Below are 13,043 nucleotides of genomic sequence, written 5' to 3' on the forward strand. Positions count from 1 at the left end.
ATAGTTCTCGAACCCGTCGGGCCCGTGAATGAAATATGCCCTAGAGGCAATAATAAATTTGTTATTTTATATTTCCTTATTTCATGATAAATGTTTATTATTCATGCTATAATTGTAGTAACTGGGAACTTGATACATGTGTGGATACATAGACAAAACACCATGTCCCTAGTATGCCTCTACTTGACTAGCTCGTTAATCAAAGATGGTTAAGTTTCCTAGCCATAGACATGTGTTGTCATTTGATGAACGGGATCACATCATTAGGAGAATGATGTGATGGACAAGACCCATCCGTTAGCTTAGCATAATGATCATTTAGTTTTATTGCTACTGCTTTCTTCATGTCAAATACATATTCCTCCGACTATGAGATTATGCAACTCCCAGACACCGGAGGAATGCCTTATGTGCTATCAAACGTCACAACATAACTGGGTGATTATAAAGATGCTCTACAGATATCTCTGAAGGTGTTTGTTTGGTTGGCATAGATAGAGATTAGGATTTGTCACCCGAGTATCGGAGACGTATCTCTGGGCCCTCTCGGTAATGCACATCATAAGAAGCCTTGCAAGCAATGTGACTAATGACTTAGTTGTGGGATGATGCATTACAGAACGAGTAAAGAGACTTACGGGATTAGTGTTGAACCTAAATAAATGTTATTTGGTGTTTGCGTTGAGCATGAATATGATTATATCATGTTTATTGCAATACAATTATTCATTTAAGACAGAAAATAATTGTTATTTTGTTTACATGAATAAAACTTCTATGGTCATACACCCAATGTTAATGGTTTATTGAATCTCGATCATAGTGATACACATATTCATAATATTGATGCCAAAATATGGAAAGTTGATAATGATAGTGCAACATACTTGTGGCACTGCGGTTTAGGTCATATTGGAGTAAAGCGCATGAAGAAACTCCATGCTGATGGGCTTTTGGAATCACTTGATTATGAATCATTTGATACTTGCGAACCATGCCTCATGGGCAAGATGACTAAAACTCCGTTCTGTGGAACAACGGAGCGATCCAATGACTTATTGGAAATAATACATACCGATGTAGGCGGTCCAATGATTGTTGAGGCACGCGGCGGGTATCGTTATTTTCTAACCTTCACATATGATTTGAGCAGATATGGGTATATCTACTTAATGAAACACAAGTCTGGAACATTTGAGAAAGTTCAAAGAATTTTAGAGTGAAGTGGAGAATCATCGTAACAAGAAAATAAAGTTTCTATGATCTGATCGCGGGGGCGAATATTTGAGTTATGAGTTTGGCCTTCATTTAAAACAATGTGGAATAGTTTCACAACTCACGCCACCTGGAACACCACAGCGTCATGGTGTGTCCGAACATCGTAACCATACCTTATTAGATATGGTGCGATCTATGATGTCGCTTACCGATTTACCACTATCATTTTGGGGTTATGCATTAGAGACAACTGCATTCACGTTAAATAGGGCACCATCAAAATCCGTTGAGACGACACCGTATGAACTATGGTTTGGCAATAAACCTAAGTCATCGTTTCTTAAAGATTGGGGTAGTGATGCTTATGTCAAAAGGCTTCAGCCTGATAAGCTCGAACCCAAATCGGAGAAGTGCGTCTTCATAGGATACCCTAAGGAAACAATTGGGTACACCTTCTATCACAGATTCGAAGGCAAGATCTTTGTTGCCAAGAATGGAACCTTTGTAGGGAAGGAGTTTCTCTCAAAACAAGTGATTGGGAGGAAAGTAGAACTTGATAAGGTAATTGTACCTTCTCTCAATTTGGAAATTAGCTCATCCGAGAAATCCGTTCCCATGATGCCTACACCAACTAGAGAGGAAGCTAATGATGATGATCATGAAACTTCATATCAAGTTACTACAGAACCTTCTAGGTCAACCAGAGCACGATCCGCACCAGAGTGGTATGGTAATCCTGTTCTGGAAGTCATGTTACTAGACCATGATGAACCTACGAACTATGAAGAAGTGATGATGAGCCCAGCTTCCGATAAATGGCTTGAGGCCATGAAATCTTAGATAGAATCCATGTATGAGAACAAAGTGTGGACTTTGGTTGACTTGCTTGATGATCAGCGAGCCATAGAAAATAAATGGATATTCAAGAGGAAGACGGATGGTGATGGTATTGTTACTATCTACAAAGCTCGAATTGTCGCAAAAGGTTTTCGACAAGTTCAAAGTGTTGACTACGATGAGATTTTCTCACTCGCATCGATGCTTAAGTCTGTCTGAATCATGTTAGCAATTGCGGCATTTTATGAAATCTGGCAAATGGATATCAAAAGTGCATTCCTTAATGGATTTATTAAAAAAAGTTGTATATGATGCAACCAGAAGGTTTTGTCAATCCTAAAGGTGCTGACAAAATGTGCAAGCTCTAGCGATCCATCTATGGACTGGTGCAAGCATCTGGGAGTTGGAATATACGTTTTGATGAGTTGATCAAAGCATATAGTTTTGTACAGACTTGCGGTGAAGCCTGTATTCACAAGAAAGTGAGTGGGAGCACTACAGCCTTTCTGATAAGTATATGTGAATGACATATTGTTGATTGGAAATGATGTGGAATTTTTTGGAAAGCATAAAGGAGAGTTTGAAAGGAGTTTTTCAAAGAAAGACCTCGGTGAAGCTACTTACATATTGGGCATCACGATCTATAGAGATAGATCAAGATGCTTGATAAGAGTTTTCAATGAGTACGTACCTTGACAAGATTTTGAAGTAGTTCAAAATGGAATAGTCAAAGAAGGAGTTCTTGACTGTGTTGCAAGGTGTAAAGTTGAGTAAGACCCAAAACCCGACCACAACAGAAAATAGAAAGAAAATGAAAGTCATTCCCTATGCCTCTGCCATAGGTTCTATAAAGTATGTTATGCTGTGTACTAGACCTATTGTGTACCTTACCATGAGTTTGGCAAGGGGGTACGGTAGTGATCCAGGAGTGGATCACTGGAAAGCGGTCAAATTTAACCTTAGTTACCTAAGAGGACTAAGGAAATATTTCTCGGTTATGGAGGTGATAAAGAGTTTGCCATAAAGAGTTACATCGATGCAAGCTTTTACACCGATCCGAATGACTCTGAGTCTCAATCTGGATACATATTTATAGTGTGATCAATTATCTAGAGTAGCTCCATGCAGAGCATTGTAGACATAGAAAAATTGCAAAATACATACGGCTCTGAATATGGCAGACCGGTTGACTAAACCTCTCTCACAAGCAAAACATGATCACACCTAAAATACTCTTTGGGTGTTAATCACATAGCGATGTGAACTAGATTATTGACTCTAGTAAAACCTTTTGGGTGTTGGTCACATGGTGATGTGAACTATGGGTGTTAATCACATAAAGATGTGAACTATTGGTATTAAATCACATGGCGACGTGAACTAAATTATTGACTCTAGTGCAAGTGGGAGACTGAAGGAAATATGCCCTAGAGGCAATAATAAAGTTGTTATTTTATATTTCCTTATTTCATGATAAATTTTTATTATTCATGCTAGAATTGTATTAACCGTAAACTTGATACATGTGTGGATACATAGACAAAACACTATGTCCCTAGTATGCCTCTACTTGACTAGCTCGTCAATCAAAGATGGTTAAGTTTCCTAGCCATAGACATGTGTTGTCATTTGATGAACGGGGTCACATCATTAGGAGAATGATGTGATGGACAAGACCCATCCGTTAGCTTAGCATAATGATCATTCAGTTTTATTGCTACTGCTTTCTTCATGTCAAATACATATTCCTTCGACTATGAGATTATGCAACTCCCAGACACTGGAGGAATGCCTTTTGTGCTATCAAACGTCACAACGTAACTGGGTGATTATAAAGATACTCTACAGGTATCTCCGAAGGTGTTTGTTGGGTTGGCATAGATCGAGAATAGGATTTGTCACTCCGAGTATCGGAGAGATATCTCTGGGCCCTCTCGGTAATGCACACCATAATAAACCTTGCACGAAATGTGATTAATGAGTTAGTTGCGGGATGATGCATTACGGAACGAGTAAAGAGACTTGTCGTTAATGACATTGAACTAGGTATGAAGATACCGACGATCGAATCTCGGGCAAGTAACATACCAATGACAAAGGGAATAACGTATGTTAACATAGCGGTTTGACCGATAAAGATCTTCATAGAATATGTGGGAACCAATATGAGCATCCAGGTTCCGCTATTGCGTATTTACCGGAGAGGTGTCTCGGTCATGTCTACATAGTTCTCGAACCTGTAGAGTTCGCACACTTAACGTTCGATGACAATTTGTATTATATGAGTTATGCGATTTGGTGACCGAATGTTGTTCGGAGTCCCGGATGAGATCGCAGACATGACAAGGAGTCTCGAAATGGTTGAGAGGTAAAGATTCATATATATAGGACGATAGTATTCGGACACCAAAATTGTTCCGGGGGTACCGAGTACGTATCGGGTCACCGGAAGGGGTTTCGGGCAACCCCCGCCAAACTACATGGGCCTAATGGGCCAAGAGGGGGACAGACCAGCCCCTAAGGGGCTGGTGCGCCCCATGTAGGCCGAATTAGGAGAGGGGAAGGAAATAGGGGAATAGAGAAGGAAGGGGAGGGATTCGGCCTCCCCCTTCCTTCCCTCCTCCCTCCTCCTCCCCCCCCCCCTTCGGAAGATATGGAAAGCGGGGAGCCAAATAGGATTAGGGCCCCAAGTAGGATTCCTCCTACTTGGGAGCCCCCTTGACTGCTCCCTCTCCCTCCCACCTATATATATGAGGGCAGGGCTGTTGGGATCTATGGTAGGGTTCGTCGACTTCAAATTTAAATTCCTATGCGCAGAACATCCAGGAACATGCTACGGGAGATGGATCACAGATCGTTACCACTAGACGCGCAGTGCCGTGCAGCGGAAGAAGAGTTGGGGCAGCGCGTTCGCGTGGATCATCTCCTCCTCGTCCGATCTCCCTCGAACAGCCGGTCGTCCGATCCCACGTACAAGTTCGCTGGAGCGGCGCAAGTGCACCGCCACTAATGGTATCCGCGCGTGCAGGAGGAATACCGTGCGGCGGACTGCTAGGTGCGATCACATAGTCGGCAGCGAGTGGAGGTGGCTATTCGCAACACATGCAAACCCTAACGACGACGCCAAAGCGATCAACCGCATGAGTGTGCCGCACCTCCACTTTATATAAGCGTCTGTCGCAGGCTCAACACTTGGGCCTCGCACAGACCCTAAAGCCCAAAGTCTACTCGGTCACGTTCCTAGTCCAGTTCGGATCACATCCGACCAGTGTCCTACGAACCGAACTCATAGGTTCCTTCCCTTAAGCGCGCGACCCCTTAGGTTCAAGTCGGCTTGGTCACAGTTCGGATCACCTCCGACCTGCACGGTTGGTAGCGGCCTCTAGCAAGGCGTGCCGACCACCTAGCAGACTGTGAAGCTGATTAGGCGAACTTGTACAACATGTCACACTTCTGTTCCCTTTCCCACACGATATATGTTGTCGGGCTCAAGGCGATATTGTCATCCTTGTGCTAACCCGACCTCTTTCTCGTTCCAGTGATGCCGACCACAAACTGGATTATCTCATAATCCTTGTCGCATGGCCATGCTTATCCTGGTCAGATCACACGAGGGGGCCAGAGTATATCTCTCCTAGCCGGAGGGGCAAATCCCATCTTGCTCGACCATGTCTCGCAGCATGGGACTGGACAAACCTGAAACCTACCTTTGTAACTACCCAGTCACGGAGTAGCGTTTGGTCCGCCCAAAGCAAGTCTGTCACCATCCCGAGTACATGCGTCAGCTCAGGTCTTAGGACATAGAACGTATGTTGTACTAGAGACTCACAGATGACATATCAATGCATCTCATAGTTGCGTCTATCCGACTCGGACCTTATCTCGACTCGGATCCGACTACGTCGAATCCGACTAGACCTTTCCAAGTCCATATTATCCGGTTAGCATCCAATGCTCCATGGCTAGTAAGACCAACCCATCGACCGTGTAATATGCTAGTCTAGTCGGCTGCGCGTCCACACAGCCCTTTCGACTAGGGACCTTTTAGGACAGTCATCATACAATGCATAGTCCCACAAACAAGTCACATACTTGTTGATACACATCATTGATAATGTCCAAGGACTATCTTTATTCATAATACATAGGAAATATCATTATACATGATTACCTCTAGGGCATATCTCCAACAAGGGCACCGCTAGAAGACACAATATTGACTCCTAGGCGTGTGCGGCGACCCCCTCCACAGTTTACGCCTACGGTCATATTCATGTAGTGCTTAGGTGAAGCCCTGCACGGATCACTTCACCATCACCATCACCATGTCGTCGTGCTGACGCAACTCTCCCTCGACACTTTGCTGGATCAAGAGTTCGAGGGACGTCATCGAGCTAAATGTATGTAGAACTCGGAGGTGTCGTACGGTCGGTGCTTGATTGGATTGAGAAGAAGTTCGACTACATCAACCGCGTTGTCAAACACTTCAGCTTTCGGTCAACGAGGGTACGTGGACACACTATCCCCCTCTCATTGCTATGCATCTCCTAGATAGATCTTGCATGAGCGTAGGAATTTTTTTGAAATTGGATGCTACGTTTCCCAACAGTCCGCATGCTTAACCTTGGATGATGATATGTATTATATGAGTTATGTGTTTTGGTGACCGAAGGTTGTTCTTAGTCCCGGATGAGATCACGGACATGATAAGGAGTCTCGAAATGGTTGAGAGGTAAAGATTAATATATTGGAAGGTAGTATTCGGACACCGAAAGGGTTCCGAAATGTATCAGGTACATATCGGAGTACCGGAGGGGTTACCGGAACCCCCCGGGGAAAGATATGGGCCATATGGGCCATAGGAGGGAGGAAACCAGCCCACGTAGGTGTGGTGCCTCCTTCCCCAAGTGAGGAGTTCGACTTGGACTAGGGGAGGGGGCGGCGCGCCCCTTTCCTTCTCCTTCTCCCACTCCTTCCCCCTTTCCCCCACCGATAAAAGGAAGGGGGGCCGAGTCCTACTAGGAGCCCAAGTGGGACTCCTCCGACTTGGGGCGCGCCTAGGGCCGACCTCCTCTCCCTCCCTCCTTTATATACGCGGGAGGGGGGAGATCCGGACACGATCTACGTGTTCGATAATAACCTTGGAGTATTCGGAAGGAGGAACCCGCCTTGCAATGCCGAAGACAAGACTGCGCGCCGGACTCATCATCATTGAAGCCTGGTTCAGGGGCTACTGAGGGAGTCCTGGATTAGGGGGTATCCGGATAGCCGGACTATATACATCATCCGGACTATTGAAGCGTGAACATACAAGACTCAAGACTTCCGCCCGTGTCCGGATGGGACTCTCCTTCGCGTGGAAGACAAACTTGGTGATCCGGATATTATATTTCCTTCCTTGTAACCGACTCCATGTAAACCCTAGCCCTCTCCGGTGTCTATATAAACCGGAGAGGATGGTCCTTAGAAGGACGATCACAATTACAATCATACCATCATAGGCTAGCTCTTAGGGTTTAGCCTCTACGATCTCGTGGTAGATCTACTCTTGTACTACTCATATCTTCAATATTAATCAAGCAGGAAGTAGGATTTTACCTCCATCGAGAGGGCCCGAACCTAGGTAAATATTGTGTCCCTTGCTTCCTGTTACCATCAGCCTAAGACGCACAGATTGGGACCCCCTACCCGAGATCCACCGGTTTTGACACCGACAGCGCCCCCCTCCACAGTTTACGCCTCCGGTCATATTCTCGCGGTGCTTAGGCGAAGCCCTGCGTGGATCACACCACCATCACCATCACCACGCCGTCGTGCTGACGGAACTCATCTACTCCTTCAACCCTCTGCTGGAATAAGAGCTCGAGGGACGTCATCATGTTGAACGTGTGTAGAACTCGGAGGTGTCGTACGTTCGGTACTCGATCGGTCGGAACGAGAAGACGTTCGACTACATCAACCGCGTTAAGCAAATGCTTCTGCTTTCGGTCTACGAGGGTACATGGACACACTCTCCCCCTCTCGTTGCTATGCATCTCCTAGATAGATCTTGCGCGAGCGTAGTAATTTTTTTGAAATTGCATGCTACGTTTCCCAACAGCTGTGGCTCAGGAGCTAGCTGGGCAAGCACTACTACTAGAGTAGTTCTGCCTGTGAGCGTGCATGATCCCCGACGGCGATGACGGTGGCGACGCCGACGATGATGACGATGACGACGTACATTTTGTGTAGCTAGGGCTGGAAAACTATTTGATGGTCTGTATATTTTGGTGAGGTGGTTTATACTAACGCCTCATGATGATGGTGAACTTGCGGTGGTAGGACCACAAACTCTTTTGGATATGGTGGTAGGATAACACCATGGTAGTGCTAGGTAGAACTTGCTGTGCCGTATGATCATACATGCTTTACTTCTTCTTTTCTTCTGCGCCATTGTTGTCTGTGTGCTACTTGTGTGCCCCATTGATTTGCTGCTTCAACTCTTGCTCTTGTGCATTGCTAGGGCAAGTGGTATGCCGTGTTCATCGGAAGGCTCCAAAGGTTTACAGTTCATGAGAAGAAGCCAGTGCACAAGTGGCATCGTATAGCAACAGCAGCCATAGAGGGTTCAAGACTAGGCAGGCAGCAGAACAAGCCTACTCCAACTGGATGCGAAAGCACGGAGGCGACAATGTTGACAGTGGCAAGGTTAGAGGTGTCAAAGTGAAAGGTGCTAAAGTGGATCGTCAGTTTGGGCTGAAGCTGAAGAACTTCATCATCTTCGCGCAGTTCATTGCCACTGTTGTGCTGTGGCGTTGGTGTGCTAGTGTGATCATTGTGGGTAAGCTCACCGACTAGGGTACAAGGTAAGCACATCATGTACGCCGTCTGCAACCAAACACCTTGTCTATGTGCCGCTTGGACCATGGCAGGCAACCAAACAAAATGCACTTGCTATTACCTAATGTAGGGACCCTAGATGCAGGCAACCAAACAACTTGTACATGATGCATTAGGGCATGTTTTTACTCAATCAGGCTTGGTTGAGAAATGTACGCCATGCAGGAACTATTCACAACTTGAACCAAACACGCCCTTAGATTAGATTCAAGATCGGACGACTTCCCATGCTTCTCTCCCGCGGCCACTGTAACTTGGAGGGAGTGCGGCGGTAGACGTCTTCGATGCAGAGGATCCTAGGCGTGGGTTGTGATTTCACTTTTTTTTTAGCATCAGTACAGACACAAGCGCTCATATACACGCGCATACACTCATCCCTATGAAAGCGCATCGCCGGAAATCCTGAAATAAATCCAGGAATAATGCGAGCACCAGGATTTGAACCCTGGTGGGCTGGGGATACCACTGTCCACCTAACCAACTCAACCACAGGTTGATTCGCGTGATTTCACTTATTTGAGGTATTTTCTGATGTTGTCCTAGAACGCGTGTCGCTTTGTAAAGTGTAGCATGTTGTACGTGTCAGCCACAGAGCAAATGATGAAATGAAGCGGCGCGAACGCGCGGTAACGTTCTGAAAGCACGGCAAGCACGATTGCACGAACCCACACGAAGCGTAGATTCTGGACTCCTCCGCTTCATCCTCCCCACCCAAACCCTCGCCTCCGCCGCATCATCACCGCCGCGCCGCCGCCAGCGCTGATGGACGGGCCCGTAGAGGATCCCTTCCTCCTCCTTTCGCCGGAGCTCGTCGAGGAGGTCCTCCTCCGCCTTCCGCCGGAGGAGCCCGCCTGGCTCGTCCGCGCCTCCGCCGTCCGCAAGCCCTGGCGCCGCATCCTCGCCAACGACGGCTTTCGCGGCCGCTACCGCGAGTTCCACGGAGCACCTCCGGTCCTCGGGATCGTCCAAGAGGACGCCAGCTTCCTCCCCATATCGGCGCTCCCTGCCCATCCTGTGCGCCCCCGCTGGGCTAAAGTGAAGGCCCTGGACTGCCGCCACGGCCGCTACCTATTCGAGTCCTACAGCAGGTACTTCGGGGAAGGGGAGCCCGTTTACATAACCATCGCGGACCCTCTGACGGGCCACGAGCTCCGCCTGCGCACACCGGTGGACGACGGCGTGCTCTGGTTCAGCGCGGCGGTGCTCTGCGCCGCACAAGGCTGCGACCACCACGGTTGCCAGGGAGGGCATTTCCGTGTGGTCATCCTGACCACCAATCATCAGAAGAAAGTCACATCGGGATGGATGTACTCGTCGGAGACTCGTGTGTGGAGCGACCTCACCTCAGCTCATCACCCCAATATCACCAAGTATACCTTTAACCGTGGTTCGCCAAGCGTCCTTGTGGGTGATGCACTCTACTTTGACTTGGATGGCATTATCGAGTGCCAACTTGGTACTCTAAACTTGTCAATGTTTGAGAGGCCGACCGATGCCAAAGGGCGTCTTATGACGGTGGAAGACGGCGGGCTGGGATTCGCTGCCGTGGTTGATGTTACAAATCTAGCCATTTGGTCAATGCAGACCGGACCAGAGGGAGCCATGGGATGGGGAAAACTCAGGGTAATCGATCTTACGACGCTGCTCCCTGACACGGCCCTTTCCATCCCAGCACCTGAAGATGGAATTAGTGGCATCGCCGAAGGCACCCAAATCATTTTTGTGAGCATGTGTGATCGTAATGGTACTTATATGGTCGATCTCAAGTCAAGGCGAGTTAGGAAGGTATCTGATCCTGGCAGAAAAGTCTTTCCCTACATGAGATTCTACATCCCAGGTATTATTACTTATGTAAATATATACAACCCTCCCGTTTTACGATCTGTCAGTCCATATTTTCTTAATGATCCTATGAACTTGTGGATTTACCTGGCGTGTTTGTGCCTTCTGGTCGGTGTGTAAGCAAAATGTACATTCAGTTAAACCTGATTCATCCCAGTTGATCTTATATTTTGATTTTCCTGCATTTCTGCAGCAATGGAAGCAGCTTCTATGGGCCAGGGGCAGTGAGCTGGTGCTTTAGTGTTTGTCAAGCTCTACTTGCTGGAGCAAGTTGGTGGAGGTGGAAGTAGTGATGTTTTGCACAAGTATGGCTCTGCATCTGTGAGGTTACTGCTGGTGTTACTTTTGGGTTCTGGAACTTCGTTAGCAAGTTGTTGCTTCCCTGCTTGCAGTTTGTAAAGATCTTTTCAGTCATTTTGTGATCTTGTGAAATATGCTGACACGAGCTCGACTCAAAGATTGCTTGCCATGGGAAATGATCTGAATGGTTTCGAAATCGAAGTGTGGACACTTATTAGGTACTCCCTCCGTTCCATAATTCTTGTCGTGGTTTTAGTTCAAAATTGATTCTTGTCGTGGAACGGAGGGAGTACTTTCTAATAAGCAGGTTCTAACTTGATCTTGGAAAAATACCAGGTCTTCAAGTATTTCTTTCAATTCTTTACATGTCTTGTCTCTATTTTTATCCCGGAGAAGTGACTCTGTTTCATCTGAGGTCTAAACAGTTAAACACTGTCAGGCCATAGCACACAGCAATCCCCTACTCTGATCGTCTCTTCAGAAACTGCAGCTATTTCTTCAGTTTAAGCACCCACTGTTCAGATTTAGACAACGGAACGCAAAGTGGAATCTTGTAATCTTGGACGTCCAAGCAGCATCCAGCGGCCCAAGTTGAATTTCCTCGATTAGAGCACTTTGGTTTGTCACCGTTCCCAGCTCTTTACCTTGACCTCTTTTGCTTCAGTTGGTAGAACCGACCTCTTTTGCTTCAGTTGGTAGAACCATTTTGACCGTAACCTGGGCTGTAAAATCATGCACGGGCAGGAGCTCAGGCAGATTTTGATCCAGACTAAACCCTACTTATAACTCAAGAACTCCCCAAAAGTAGCTCCTTCGAGCTGTGTTTTTCTGAATCCTTTCTTCAGGTTCTTATGATCCTGTCAAATCAAAAAAATATAACTTTTTTGTGTAAAAAAATTAAGAAATTTTTTGAGTGCTTGCTAAGTTTCATCTTGGAATCACATCCATGGATGTCGTGGGAAAAAAACAAAATTGATGCTCAGAAGATGCTAAACTTTCGAAATCATTTTGGAGTGCTGATTTTATTTCTTTCCACGGCTTTCACAAATGTGATATGATGATGAAAATTTGTAAGCACTCGAAAGTCGAAACATTTCTTAATGTTTGCCAAAATAATCAGGTTTTTCTATTAATCTTTCTTTACTATTCATGTCAATAGCTTTTGAGCTAGAGCTCAGATTGGGATTTTCGCACAGTATTGGCTTATTCTTCTTCCACACTATGAAAGCTCCGCAACTCCGAAAATGCCAAACGGAGACCGAGCTCCATGGAGGCCTTTATTTGAAAACTTTAATATTCAAACTTTTCAGTATCAAAAAATTATGAAAATAAATACACATATACCTAGATACATAATGTACATGTGTGCAAATTTTTAGGTCGAAATACAATAAAATGTGAGCTACACAAAAAAGACAAATCTGGGTCTTTTTAGTATATGTATTGTTCATCTTTAAAGTTAATGATTTTGTTTTTTTTGTGCAGCTCGCAATTCAACGTATTTCCTCCTGAACACACATACACTTTACATCCTTGCGTACATGTGTAATTTTTTTCGGAATTTTTTAAACTGAAATTTATGAATTTTGAATTTTTTTAAAATAAAGGGCTCCATGAAGCTACTATGGCACGCGTTGGGGTGTTGTAATCATTGAAGTAGCTTCGCTCTACCATCCATGATGTCGTCATGTATTTTCCTTCCGATTGATACGTGGCAGCAATGGATTGATTTTCTTTTTCGGTAGAAACTTTCAATCTATTTTTTCCCGGGAACTTTCAATCTATTTATAATCAATCGTGTTACAAAGAACATCTGAGGTAATAAAAATTACAAGCAGGTCCATGGACAACCTAGGGAGTACAAGCATTGAAGCAGCCGAAAGCGCCTCCCGCCCTCCTCTCCCTCCCGGAGCGGGGCAATCCTTGATGTACTAAACACTCGAGAAGTAATCGTACTAAGCTCCCAA

The 13,043-nt window shown here is 45.7% G+C and overlaps 1 protein-coding gene across 1 annotated transcript; it reads left to right on the plus strand.

Moving 5' to 3' along the window:
* The first annotated feature begins 9,600 nt into the window (after positions 1 to 9,600).
* Positions 9,601 to 11,262, plus strand: LOC123117283 (uncharacterized). Its single transcript, XM_044538064.1, has 2 exons — positions 9,601 to 10,771; positions 10,970 to 11,262. Exons 1-2 carry the CDS (start codon positions 9,697 to 9,699, stop codon positions 11,002 to 11,004), a joined length of 1,110 nt encoding a protein of 369 aa, XP_044393999.1. The 5' UTR covers positions 9,601 to 9,696; the 3' UTR covers positions 11,005 to 11,262.
* The last annotated feature ends 1,781 nt before the right edge of the window (positions 11,263 to 13,043 follow it).

Source organism: Triticum aestivum, chromosome 5B (genome assembly GCF_018294505.1).
Source record: "Triticum aestivum cultivar Chinese Spring chromosome 5B, IWGSC CS RefSeq v2.1, whole genome shotgun sequence".
In the NCBI taxonomy this organism is placed as follows: domain Eukaryota; kingdom Viridiplantae; phylum Streptophyta; class Magnoliopsida; order Poales; family Poaceae; genus Triticum; species Triticum aestivum.

Bases quoted from the DNA above. Each gene is read 5' to 3' on its own strand.
- LOC123117283 (XM_044538064.1), top strand. From the start codon at position 9,697: ATGGACGGGCCCGTAGAGGATCCCTTCCTCCTCCTTTCGCCGGAGCTC. The intron at 10,772-10,969 runs GTATTATTACTT...GCATTTCTGCAG, and splicing joins CATGAGATTCTACATCCCAG to CAATGGAAGCAGCTTCTATG.